This window comes from Meleagris gallopavo, chromosome 16, assembly GCF_000146605.3.
Source record: "Meleagris gallopavo isolate NT-WF06-2002-E0010 breed Aviagen turkey brand Nicholas breeding stock chromosome 16, Turkey_5.1, whole genome shotgun sequence".
In the NCBI taxonomy this organism is placed as follows: Eukaryota; Metazoa; Chordata; class Aves; order Galliformes; family Phasianidae; genus Meleagris; species Meleagris gallopavo.
In genome coordinates, this window is record NC_015026.2 from 1,542,254 (window position 1) to 1,555,824 (window position 13,571).

Genomic DNA, 13,571 nt, shown 5'->3' on the forward strand with positions numbered 1-13,571 from the left:
GCCATGTGTGAACACAGCAAAACTGGAAGGCAAAAAGTGAAGGCCCTGTTGTCTGACCAGATGTCCTGATGCTCCTTCACCATCCAGAACTCTGTAAACAAGTGTTCTTGTAACACATATATTAGTTTTTGTTCAAAAGTGCTGTGTGCATATGAAAAAGGTACATGAAACAAAATCAAAATGATTTATCTTCCAAAATCCCAAGCTAATGGTATTTGATAAGAGCCCACACCTATCTGTCCATAAAACAGCAAGGATAGGGAAAAAAGGTCACGCTCTGCACTCCCTATTTCCTACCTTGCAAACATGCGAAGATCTTCTGGATTTTGGGCAGCAGGGACATTGAGGATAGCTTCCCGCTCGTGTTCCAACAAGCTTGCCAGGAGATTCTCTGTCATCCTTTTATTCAGGGGTGAGTCCCCGCCAGGTATCAACTCAGCACTGGAATTATCCATGCTGGGACTTGTCAGAGTCATGTCATCACTGCTAGCTATCAGGGGAAGAGAAGAGACACGGAATTTCTATGTTGCTCAGCATAATGAAGTAAAGATTATCATTTCAGGCCATATCCATGAAGTCTTTCCAAACAGTCCCCTCAGATTTGTAGAACAAAGAAAGTGGGTCTGGAAATACTACGTGTAATTGCAATTTGTGATATGACAATGTAGGGATTTTCTCAATGGGAAAGTAAAGTGTTTCAACAACACCATCAATTTATGTGGAAAACTCTACTTCTGGAGACTATAAACAGTCCATAAAATATTTGAAGAGAAAATTCCCAGCCAGCTCTGCTGGAACACCATGAAGTGGTAAAACAAAAAGCCTAACAAAAAGCCTAACAACACAGAAGATGGAAGCATGCAGAAAGCAAGGCCAAGAAGCAATATCCTCTTGTGAGTGAGCCAAAACAAGCAGATCGCAGACTTATCAGACTCGTGTTCCAAGAGTTCTGCCCTAATTCACGAGCTGCGTAAAGCTGCAGGTTGCACAGAGAATCTCTCCCACTATCCAGCCTCAGTGGTGCTTGGCATTCTGAGAACACTGCTCATAACAGCATAACATAACCACACATCCTGGGGTTTCAGCATTGTATCTCATATGCCCTCTTGAAAATATGCTTTCCTGGAATCACGCCGATGAACGGCACTGAGGAGATTAAAGAGCCCAGGGAAAGAGAAATCAGCCATTTGTGAGACTGACACCCCTGCACTTCTTTAGGGCAGCTCTGCAGCCTACAGAAACAAATGCTGCTTACAGCACATTCTCACAATACTATTCCTCTCCTGCTAACCAGAATCCACGCAGCAACAGCAGTGCAGGCAGAGGACCACTGCTGTTACTCTTTAGTTACTGCAAGGAAGTAGGAAGTTCCCTCAGAAACACAATGAAGTGCCTCCAATAAATACTAAAATTTTGACATGACCAAATGAGATCTTAGCAAATTAAGAAGAACTACTTGAAGCACTTAAGACATCCACCAATGCCCAGCTCTACGTTAGCAAGCACCCCAGTAACGACAAGTTATCTTTCTGCTAAGACCTGTCACCCTCGGCACTGCTAAAAGGAGGGCTAGAAGTGGGCTGCAGTATGAACAGCAGAGCAAAGTTGGCTCATACTTGGAGAACCAAAGCTAAGAGCATTGGGGGTGCTTAAACTTCGGCCTCCAACTCTGGCGGTGAAGGGCATGTCTTCATCCTGGGCACGGAACTCCTCCTCGTTTGGGGGCACCATCAGACAGACGTAGGTGTGGAGCTGAATGAGGAGTCGGTGTTGGAGCATCCATATCACCATTTGAATGAGCTGAGTCTGCAGAGTGAGAAATGAGGTATTAAGCACTGTGAGAGAAAAAGCAATGCTCAAAGAAATCACAAGGAGAAATGCTTTCCAAGACACAGAACAGTTTCACATCTTCTCTGAACCATTAGTTTGTGCTTCCCATCACAAGCAGGTGACCAAGCACACATGTCCATCACACCAAAGCCTCCATGGATGCTTTGCCTGTAATCAGACCTTTAATGACCTGCACATCTTTATGCAGCACTAACCAGCTCAGCCAGCGTCCTCACACCAACCAACCTTGCAGCCAAGAAGAGCTTCAGCACCCACTGTGTTTCAGCAGAGCCCCCAAGTGCCCTCAGCACACGATGCCAGCCATATGAACACAGCCACACTTCACACTGCAGCCATACAAACCCACGTGTTCGGTCCCCTTCCAACAAAACAGTTCAGAAGGTGCTAAATAAGGGATAATCGTCCTTTCCAGACACGGTACAGATAAGAAACGAATCACCTAGGTGCACATCTCAATGGCCAAGGTGCTGGGATCAGTTTGGGGGTCCATGACAGTCAGAAATCCCCACAGGGTTAACCCAAAGCAGTAACATTAAAGCCCAGGTTCTCCCAGGAAGACAGGGAGAAGGCAGGGAGGAAGGACAGGGCCTGACATACTGTGATATACTGTTACCCATTTGCTCACCACCTCTCTGCCATATGAGGGCAGGTCAAAGGCACCTCACTTTCCATGGTATGGACGGGCAAGACTGAGAGTGCCAAGAGAAGAGACTCGTGTTAAACCAACATGCAGAACACCTCTATATTGCTGAACAACTCCACAGCGCCCCAAAAGTGATGCTGAAAGCACAGGGTGGGATGAGGGAGAGGCATCTGTAGGTTCTTGGCGTAGCCTCTCTTCAGGAGTTTCAGAGGAGCATTCAAAAGCCATCATCGTGTCTGAATTTCTGCACAAAAAGCCTTTTCATTTCAGTACAGGCAACCCTTCCCGTAGCTAACAGCTCTGAAAACACTGAATCACTGACAAAAGCTGTTTGGGGATTTCATAGCAACCAGTGCTGTTTTGGTGAGAGACACGCAGAATGAGCTCAGACAGAGAAGGAAGCTATAGCTCCACTGCATTAATCATCAGGAGAACGGCCAAATCTCAATAAAAGCCCCAAACTGAAGTTCATCAGCCCACATCATTTTCCTTTTTCCATAAGTCATTTAATTTTCAATTCCTCCTTTGCTATCGAATCACAAAAGAAACATCTCCTGCCTGCAGATAAGCCCACACCCCCTTTCTAGGGATTACAACTTTTTGAGGCTGAGCGGATTTTAATCTTAAAACATATGATCTGGGATGGTCTTCAAACACTTCTTTTCCAGAGAAGGTATAATTCATTTTCTACATTTAAAAGAAAACGTACAGAAGAGGAAAGTTGGCACGAGATAACAAGGACGTTTGCATATCATTCTGCTAACATCTGAAATCAGCCTGGAGGAAAGACGAGGCCGACTGCTCGAAACCTTCCAGATGCAGGAAAAGATGTCCCATATGTTTCATGTAAATTTCTGACCTGCTGGCATGCGGTGGCATCCCACCAGCTGGTGTCACAACAAATCAAAAGGGGTCTGACACTTCATGGGACAAATCACAGCAATTCAAGGAGACAGCTTTGCTAATAAAGTCTGCTGCCTGTTCTTCTGGACACACACACAGAATTTACAACCATTTTCCATCTGCTTCTCTTGAGCTTTGATGGACCTCTCAGACAGGTGTGTAGGAGGGCAGGTTTCCCCATACCACCTGCATTGCTGTCTGTTGGTTTATCTCCACACTTGGGCTCGGTCCATTTGACTTGCCGGTCTCTTTTCTGAAGCCAAAAAGAGCTGAGAGTAACTTTGCAGGGCAGGGCATGCTCCACCCCACAGCTGCCCCACTGAGACCTCAGCACTGCAGGAAGCCACAGCCCTGTGAGGCCAAAATGGAAATACAAAAGGAGACCAATTTCATTGATTAATTCAACACTCAACACTCAGTTTCATCCACACCCCTCTCTCTCCTCATGCTGCCTCTCTCCAATCTGGGCTGAGGGGTTCCCATCTGGGGGATGGGCCCCATCAACGGGGCCATTCCCACTGGAACGGATCAGCCACCCCATTCCTCACCCCCACAGTGGCACAGCAGCACGTGTTGTCATGCACGACACAACGCAGGGCACTGCCAACAATACACTGCTTTGTGCTTACTGACCAAAGCAGAGAAGATGGACACTCTTATGTCAGCCCATCTGGGCAGGGAGAGCCCCTGTCCCAAAGGGGCAGGATCCAGCACTCGTTGGTTTTGTCCCTCTGGGAATCAAGGGGAGCTTTTGTAAAACTGTTCAGTATGTGTTAAATAAAATGCAGTTCTTACAAAGATTCTTTAAAGCTGTTTCTTTCCCAGGCCTAAAAAGCCAAATGCCCAGAAAATGGGAACTGGATCCAGGCTGGATGTGGCTCTGGGCAGCCTGGTCTGCTGGTTGGTGACCCTGCACACAGCAGGGGGGTTGAAACAAGATGATCATTGTGGTCCTTTTCAACCCAGGCCATTCTATGATTCCATAATTCTGTGACTGGCAACACGTTCAGGAAAGGGAAGAGAACAGCAGCATGGAATCACTCAGATCTCAGCCTGGTGTTTCTCTCTGCATGAAGATGTACTCTTAGTTAAAGCACGGCTCACTGTCCTACTGAAGGACACGAGTGCCTCTTCTCCAGCTGAGCTGTTGATGTGACACACACTGTCCACAGTCTGACTTGAGAACAGCACTGCTTTGGGTCAGCACCTCCACTGCGGTATGTGTTGAAACACAGTAAGCTCCTTTTATCATTCAAAATACTCCATTTTGCCAAAAACTAAAGCTATTAAAAGTTCTCCCTGTTTTGCATAGACAGCCCCTATTAATGCAGAATATTACTGTGTAATATTGCCACGTTAATCATTATGTGACAGCTCTGAATTCCGCCAAATCAGCTTAACTGTTCTCTCTAGTTAGACTTGGAACACCCTCTTTTTAAACTTGCCACATGAGAAACCCTGATTTTATACACAACCCTGAATCTTACTTCCATACTTCTGCCACCAAAAGCTCCTGTGACTCTTAACACCTTCCAGACATCCACTCAGCATTTGCATGCAGCTCTCCTCCCACTCCCATCCTCTGACACGCACTGTTTTCCACCGTGCTGCTACACAAAGCACAGCACGTTTTCCATGTACAGCAAAGGCCTCATCTGCTGCAGCCTTACTCCAGCACTGTGGCCAGACTTACGAAATCAAAGGTGAAAAAGCATTTGCTTTGTCTTCACTGGCAGCCGTTGTACTTTCCCACCTGTTTTTTGGCCACAGTTACCCCAGCCCCATGAAGGGTTAGATAGCTACAGTGAGCACATGCACTATGACAGTGCTTCAGCAAAGGGGATGCAGGGACAAAATGGGATGTCGAATTCACACGAGTACACTCCTACCTGAGGGGTGGAAAGATCCCCTCTGCATCTAATGCCACAGCACCAGCCGTTGTGTTTCTGAGTGCTTGCACAGTCACACACACACTCACAGCTCACTTCAGCAATGCTCCTTGGATGGTGGTGACACCTGTACATTTAAGCAGCGACTGCTGCACTCTGAAGTGCATACAGTGACATGACCACTGCTGCTCTGCCACACACTGCAAGAACATTCTCCAAAAAGGCACGGGGCCAGGCTGCCACGGAGGGTGTTCTCCACACACGGGCACACGTATTCTTCATAAAAACTGAACCATTTATTCTGTATGCAATCTGTCCACGCAGTGCCTCCTTATCACCCACCTCTTTTGAGGAAGAGCATCTACAAACGTACAGCCTGATTTAGACTATATTCAGATCCACTTTTGAAAAGGGAATTTGAATTATACCTTCAGTGAAATCTGCAGTCTCAGATAAGCTGAAAATGGGCCTAAGCTCAAAGCTCAGAGCTCCCTGATTCTTTTAACTAATGCTATAATGATAAAAGTAATCGTAGCTTATCAGCAAGGAAGGGAACAAGAGGCTGGTAATTCTACAAGCAATCCTGTGCAAATTGGAGGGCCAGATTCTCAGCAGCAAAGCTCGTCATAGTCTTTAGAAATCACTTTGTTCTAAGGCAGGAGAAAATAGAGTGACCCTAAACAGGAAGGTGAGTGCCAGAAGTTTTCAGGTGCAACACTAACCTGCTTGCTGAGACCCTTTGCTTCCGTAGGTAACCTCAAACCTTCTTGATCAAGACAGAGGCAAGTCCAGGCAGCTAAAACTACACAGATGTGCAGCCAAATTCTTCCCAATAACAAAAATACCAATGCTGTTCTAGCTACAAATGCAAAGCACAGCAGTATATGGACTGCTGTGGGGAAAGCTAACTCCAACCCAGCCAGACCTGGAACACCATTCCAGCAAAAACACCAGATTTGTTCCCAACCACAGAGCTCCATTCCGGACTGCTGTGCAACCACCAGTGCTATGCCACACAAGGGAGAGGAGAGGCTGGGATAAGAGCCCAGAGTCATGGGCAGCAGAAGAAAGACAGCCTTCTTGGGGTCAGGAGAGAGGAGATGCAAATTGCTTTTATTCCAGAAAAAAACACTACGAGGGAATATGAGTTTCCCCTGCCACATCAGCTCATGAGATCCAATACCAGCAGTATGAGATACATGGGCTGCTGGTCAGGACACAGTCCAAGGTGGGGGGGCTTCCTGGAGTCCACGTAACACTTCTCAGTGCTGCTAACAGACAACTCGCCTCTGTGAAAAAAAAGAAGTCACATCTGCTTTCCTCCCTCTCATTCCCAGCTGCAGAAGTGCCTCCCTCGTTCAGCACCAGCCCTGGAGCTGCTGATCCTCCCCTGAGTGAATTCCACCTGCTAACATGGCAAAGAACTTTAGTGGCTGAAATGAGTTACATGAATAGAATCGAGCTGGACAGGAGCCAGAGCTCCAGCACAAAGGGAAGAGGGAAAGGAGGAAGGCGTGTGCACATATTGAGTGGGAAGGGAAAAGAGGGCCCCCTCCTCCTCTCAGCAGCACCAAGGTATCATTAGACCAGCTAAGCTGCAGTCACAGGCTCAGTGCAATATTGCTATCCAAGCAGGGCAGATGTAACAGAAAAAGGGAAGCTAGCTTAGAGATCTCTACACAAAGACCAACAAGTTTGCAAATATGAGCACGAGACCACAGATCTCAGACTTAAAACCACTGCAGAGCTCAACTGCAATGTACAGCTTGTCATCCCAGGCAAGAAAAGAGATCAAGAAGACTGGCTCCAGGAAAGCTACTGTCTCGTGCACAGGACATGGCTGAGAGCACAGGCAATGCTGACAACTGCCTGGACACCTCCCCTACCTGACAGACAGATGCTCATCCAGAAGGGCATGCCAGAAGGAAGGAAGCCAATCCCAGGCTAAAGACAACAATCTAATGGGATGGGTGCCATGAGACCTCAACTTCTACAGACAATACAGCCCTTCCCACTGCAGAACTACAGGCAGCAGGCAGCACGATGAATGGCACAAGGTATGGCCACCAGTTAAATTCTTCAAAGTTTTTTTTAAAAAAAGGACAAAAGAAAACAAAAACATCCACTCCTATGTACAGAGAGTAAAATTACAGTGAAAGATCCAAACTTTGTTCATTTTTTCAAAGGCAAAGCAAACATAATTTGACAGTATTTACAGTTCAGAGTGCAGCACATTTTATTGCTGCACAGCAGAAAAAAAAAAACAAACAAAAAATAAAACACCCACATTTCATCAGATTAATCACTCTATCGACTAGATCTCTGTTAATTATAGTTAACTACAATTGGAGCCTGACCACTCCTGCACAGGGATTAGATTCATCTCATTAGGAACCAGCCTTTTTTAAAGGCTGGTTCATAATAAAACAATACTGCATAGGTAAATCAAAGTAGAGGAAAGCACTGTTTCTACACGAATGTGTGATATAAAACCACCTAAAAGCTCTTTCCAGACCGTATTTCTCCAAGAACCAGCATGCTTGCCTTCATGGGACAGAAACTAACCATGTCTCACAGCAGCCCAAGGGATGTGATGGTCTCCATACCTTCCCACAGCAGTCCCAAGCATTCTGCAAGCACAGAGACTCACATCCCCTTTTCTCAGCACCATCCTCGTCCTCAGTGTGTGGACTCACACCACAGGGCTGAGTAAAACCTCTCGTGCTGTTGATCTTTAGAGCCCCGTCAGGCAGGTGAGCACCAAACTGAAGACACACGCTCCAAAAGAGCCATTTCAGCCCTCCAACAGCTCTGGCAAACATAGGCACACATTGCTGTTTCAGGGCTTTCCTCATGACTGCAGCAGTATGTGGCAAACATTCGTTATGTGTTTTAAACAGACATCTGAGAACAACCAGAAGTATCAATGGAGAAATACTAGAGCAAGTCATTAATCTTAAATGGGCTACTGAGAGTAAGAATGCCTCTCAAATCTACTGCAGCTACAACAGAATTAATGCTTCCATTTTCCAGACACAAATTTGTCTGTAATACAGCAAAACGCTGCCAGAACAGCAGGCACTGCTCTCCCCCACCTCCAAAGATGGCAGCTGACCAGTACATACTACTGGGATTAGAAGCTTCATAAATAATTATCTCTGATCATAATCTCTGCCAGCCTGTAATTACAACAAATTCTTCTCTCGTAATTGTGTCTGTGTGCTTAATTGATGTTAATCTTCTAGGTGTTTGAATTGTGACTAATTTCATATAAAGACAGCAAGTCATCAAAGCACAAAGGCTAGCAGCATTTGGAGGCACCCCAACGGAATCTGCCCAGGCTCCCTTTGCCACAGTAAGCTGTGCTCAGGGGTCTCATTTTCTTCACCTGGGAATGTAGCAGCATCAGAAGGTGTTATGTTGTTATGCTCCTGAGCCCTTTCTTACATTTCACTGGTTCCCAGAAAGGCTGCAAACCATGATCTATGAGCTCCTGCCCTACTAATGGTGGCAGACTACAAGAGTCCCTACTGCATCACTCAAAGAAAAGAAGAATTCTGATTTTTCTTTCAGGAATGTGCTTTCCTAACACAGATCATCCACATGGCTTCACCTTGACAGTCCCCACAGCCTTTTGGTACGTGGTTATGAAACAACAAATTATGTTTGGAAATGTATTAAGAGGTGAATTCTACAAGAGCAAGTTCCTAAGCAGAAGCAAACCCGATCCTCGCTGGCAGGGCAGTGACCCAGTGCCCAAACAGCTCCTGCACGCTCCCCCATCTCACCTCCTGCACGGGTGGCACGAGGGGGTTCTTGAACTCTGAGAGTGACACTGGGAGGGAGAACTTGGAGAGCATTGATGGCAGATTGTGGCCCCGGAACTGACAGGAAAATGCATCTGCCAGTGGAGAGTAACTGCAAAAGAGAGGGAGAGCAGAAATCAGTTAGTTTGATATTGTTGGTCAGTGTAATATTTATCCACTTAAGTATTACAGAAGTGGGAATTCCCAAATGAAACATCTAGAAACACGTTAAGGGTAATTTATGGCATGTTGCTTCTTGCTTTAAGTAACCAAGCAGTGTATGTATTTTCATCCTGGCACTGCATTCAGCTTCACTGTATTATTCAAGGTGTTGAGGAAATCCAAAAGACACAAATAAAAATTACAAAATTGTAAACCTGGGCTGTCTGTGATCAAAGAGCAGGGACTGTACAGCTGAGAGACTACAAGAGTGGGGATGGGCAGCATGTAAGCACATCTTCAAATACACAACATGCAGCTGCAGATGGGACTGCTCTCCCTGCCTGAGCAGAACAAGAAAAGCAGTACTGATGATTGATTACAAGTGTGGGAGAGGCAAGTTAAATATTAGGAAAACTGTCTTTAAGAACAGCACTACCATATATGACAGGCACAGCTGCTCCTGAGTGACCTCCAGGTCTGTTTCAGTCCTATTTTTATACCTCCACCCCATAAGTTTTGACCTAAAATTATTTTCCTACAGCAGAGTTCCAACACAAATTCTATAAACATCTCAAAATCCAACAGCAAAAGGGCTGTCAGTCTTCAGCAAAGTACAAGTACCCACTGCAGCTTCCACACCTTCTCTGGCATTGCCACTGCCTTTTCTCAACCTAACTGTATCACATTCTGCCTACTAAAAACACAGAAGTATAAAATGTCATCACATGAAACAATGCAGTAGTGATGGCAACACTACCCTGACTGATTTGATACACTTCAGGCAATGTCGTGTGCCAGATACTCAGATGTCCAGTGAAATATTCACTGATTTAACTGAATCAAGCTTTCTAAGTCTTTCCCTATCACTTCAGGTCCATATTACCTCTTCTGAAATGGACAATCAATGATAAACAATCCCAAAAATACTAGAAGGAGCATCACAGTATAAATATCGTTTCCAAGTCCACGTTGCTGCAGAAGCATATTGACCTGCTCTGATGTTGCTCCCAGCCCCAAACTCTTACATGGCTTTGTAATTTCAAGCACATGGAATGGTTCGTGCTCTGCACAACTGCAACAAATTGGTACACAAAGAGCTGTCCCATGCTGCATCCAGTAAGACAGGGAAGGAAAGGGTCTCTGCACTTCTCACCGCCTTCTTAATACAACCATTCATCTTCCTTCTACTTACAGGCAGACACTGGCATTTGGTGAAAGCATGTAGACATTGTTCTCACACAGCGGATAAATAATAATGGCTTTTCCCCAGTAAACGAGATGTGCAGCAAGCTGGAAAACCTGCATCGAGGAAACATGGAAAAATTAGGAGAGCTAAAAAGCAAAACTCGGACCCTTGGCAACAGTTACATACGGTGACAGAAAAATCATGTCAGATGACTGCAAAGCCTTGCTGGAACTGAAACGAAAGCGAAACATTCCGTCCTCTCACGCTGCCTTCAGAGAGCGTTTGGGCTTTAATATAACACATGGCACTTCAAAAAGCATTTGACAAGGTTATTAATTTCCAGAGGTTTGCATCACATTTGTAAGGAACTTAGTATTTCCTGTTTTTAAGGAATTCCTTCAAACTGTATTAACAGAGGTTTAGTTGCATTTTATGCACCAACAGCCTATTTTTGTTTATGCACAGAATGCACTTAAGTTTATGCATGAAAAATAAAGTGAATTGGCCTCCACCATGACACAAACATAAAGGAAACAAAACGGACCTTTTAATGCTTGGAGATATTTCAGTAATGAGTTACACAAAGCATTTTAATATGTTTTAAAAGGTCAGTGGTTGTAACAGGCTCTGGAAAAGCCACATAAGTAGCATCTAGGAGACGTAAAATCCAGCCCGTATCATTAGATGTATTTAACTTTGCTTTTTTGTGGAGAACAGAACCGCAGACGAGCAGGGAATTTCCAAAGTTCATCCCACAGCTGTAGAACGCCAAGTCAAAGTAACACCACAACCACTGTAAGTAGACCTGCACATCTTATTACAAGAGAGGGCCTGGACTCATGACCCAGAGCACCTGAGATGACAAGCCATGCTCTCCTTTGTCACACTGAGCACAGGACACATCCCTGGGTCTGAACCAGTCCTTAGCAAGGCTGAATAGCTCTCCCCACTGCAGTCCCAGCACAAGAACCAGGCCTGACAAGCAAAGAGCCACAATAACTGTGCTGCTCCAGTGCTAAGTGGCCAAGTGACCTTACACATGTTTAAGGCAGCCAGCAGGTAAGAAGCTGCACCTTGGCTGCCTTCTGCCCTTGGGCAAGAGAACTGCAGAGATGCACTTTGGCCAAGCAGGTCCAGCCACCTATTTGGCCACGGCAGCTGTAAGCACTTTGGATGTCTTCATTTGCACATAGACAACAGCATGTTAGAGCCATGACAGACCACTGTGGCATAAGTCAGCAGTGCTGTTTGTTCCAGGTTTGTTTTGGTTTTAGCTACATAATGAAAGGCACAGAGAAGGCAGAGATGCTCTCATCAGTGGAGCGCAAAGACTGGACAAGAAGTATCAGTCACAAGGCGGAACGCAGGAAATTCCCACTGGTTATGAAGAAAAGTTTTTCACTCAAATGCTGGTGAAATGCTGGACCAGGGCCCAGAGAGGGTGTGGGATCTCCATCACTGGAACTATTCAGAATTCAGACATATTCCCAAGCAGCCTGCTTTCATGGACTTGCTCGGAGCAATGTGGGACCTCCAGGCTGCCCTACCACCCCACAGCAATTAATGATTCAGACGTGGACGCACAGTTACTGCACCACTGATCTTTGTCTCTCCAGTCTTCCCCACACTCTAAGGATCAGGAGTTCTGTTCACACGGAAAAAACTGGCATATACCACAGAAACACACTGGCACACAGAAAGAAAACGTCTCATGAATTAAAAGAATTTCAACTACTGCTTACAGTTCCCCATACCTGCAGCAATGCCAAGTCAGCATCCTGAGCCAGCTGCTGCAAATTCTTCACAGCAGAGGTAGTTTTAATTACTCTCACCAGGGCAGGAGAGCAGTCCAAGGGGAGCTCATTAAGCAATGACTTCTCATCATTTAGAAGTAATAAGGCATGGTAAGGCCTGCAGAAAAAGAAGGGAATACATCTGTAGAGTAAACTGCAACTTTTCCTGAAGGTGTAGTTATTCCCAGATTGGGATACCCCGTCAATCTACTGGCAAAATGAAGCCCTTAACATCCTTTTGCTGTAAGCAGATTTAGAGTAAGCCTATTTTTATTTTACAAGATAAGATGTTCCCCATTAAGGGGGGAGAGAGGGCCGTATGCTAACCCTAGTGACTGCAGAAAAAAATGATGGCACTGTGTTGGCACACAATTAATCCTAGAGAATTAGACTGAAAAGAACTAATTTGCATTACTGAAACATAGAATGAAATAGAAGAGGGAAAAAAAGCAGGATCTGGTTACTTTTGCAGCTATAAAGCTGTAAACACGGAGAGCAAAAAGTAAGGTATCAAGGGGCCCAGGCTGTCTCTCCTATACAAGTAAGATTGGTCCTGAGTCAACAGATGGAAATGGGCAGTCTGAAGGACTCTTGCTCTTACCTGATAGATTTCAGGCTTCTCTCAATCGCTTCAGGGGGAATAAAATTTGTTGCAACATAATGGATTTTATGAGGCAGGCAGAAGCTCACTTCCAGCCAGTTGTTGATATGTAACCGGACCACTCCTGTTGTACAGAGACTACAATAGGAAGAAAAAAACACATACAGCATTTATAGTGTATTCCAAATGAAAATAGTGGTCCAGATTCACTTCTGCACGTGAGTCACATCAGGACAAGCAAGGAGTGAGTGTACCACGTTCACCCCCAGGCTGACTGAGGCCAAGCTGGCTCCTGGCTGTGAGGGCTCCCCTACCTTGTGCTCACAGAGCACTGCGCCCTACGAGGCTTTGGGGCAACCTGCAAGACTTCTTCCCACTGGTCTGCAGCTCCCTCTGCTATTAACACTGCAGCAGTATCTCACGGGAGAACAGTTTCTTGAAGGTCCATGCAAGGCCCTTACACTAGAACACGCACACACAGGGCTCGCTTTGGGTTGTGACACTTCCAGATACTTCAGTGATGAATGGAACTGAGTCAGAAGTACTTCAGAGGAACGGAAACAGGAGTCTCTGAATCTAAGCAAGAAATGAAGCACACCCAGATAGGTACCTAAGCTATTGGAAAATGAGCACAGGTGGGGAAGAGAACAATTCACTAAGCTAGCAACATCTTACAAATCTCTATAAAACTCCCAGCCTGCCAACTTGAGACATGCCTGGGGTCAGCTTTGGTAGAG

At 45.5% G+C, this 13,571-nt stretch overlaps 1 protein-coding gene across 3 annotated transcripts in view; it reads right to left on the reverse strand.

Moving 5' to 3' along the window:
- The window catches only part of NPRL3 (NPR3 like, GATOR1 complex subunit), a 44,960-nt gene that overhangs the window by 10,773 nt on the left and 20,616 nt on the right, over positions 1 to 13,571 (reverse strand). For all 3 annotated transcript variants that reach the window (XM_010719395.3, XM_010719393.3, XM_019620693.2), the window contains 6 exons: positions 12,835 to 12,972; positions 12,195 to 12,351; positions 10,447 to 10,553; positions 9,075 to 9,204; positions 1,617 to 1,806; positions 298 to 490 (listed from right to left, as the gene is read on the reverse strand). In XM_010719395.3, coding sequence (XP_010717697.1) covers positions 298 to 490; positions 1,617 to 1,806; positions 9,075 to 9,204; positions 10,447 to 10,553; positions 12,195 to 12,351; positions 12,835 to 12,972 — 915 coding nt within the window. The remainder of the gene's footprint in view (positions 1 to 297; positions 491 to 1,616; positions 1,807 to 9,074; positions 9,205 to 10,446; positions 10,554 to 12,194; positions 12,352 to 12,834; positions 12,973 to 13,571) is intronic.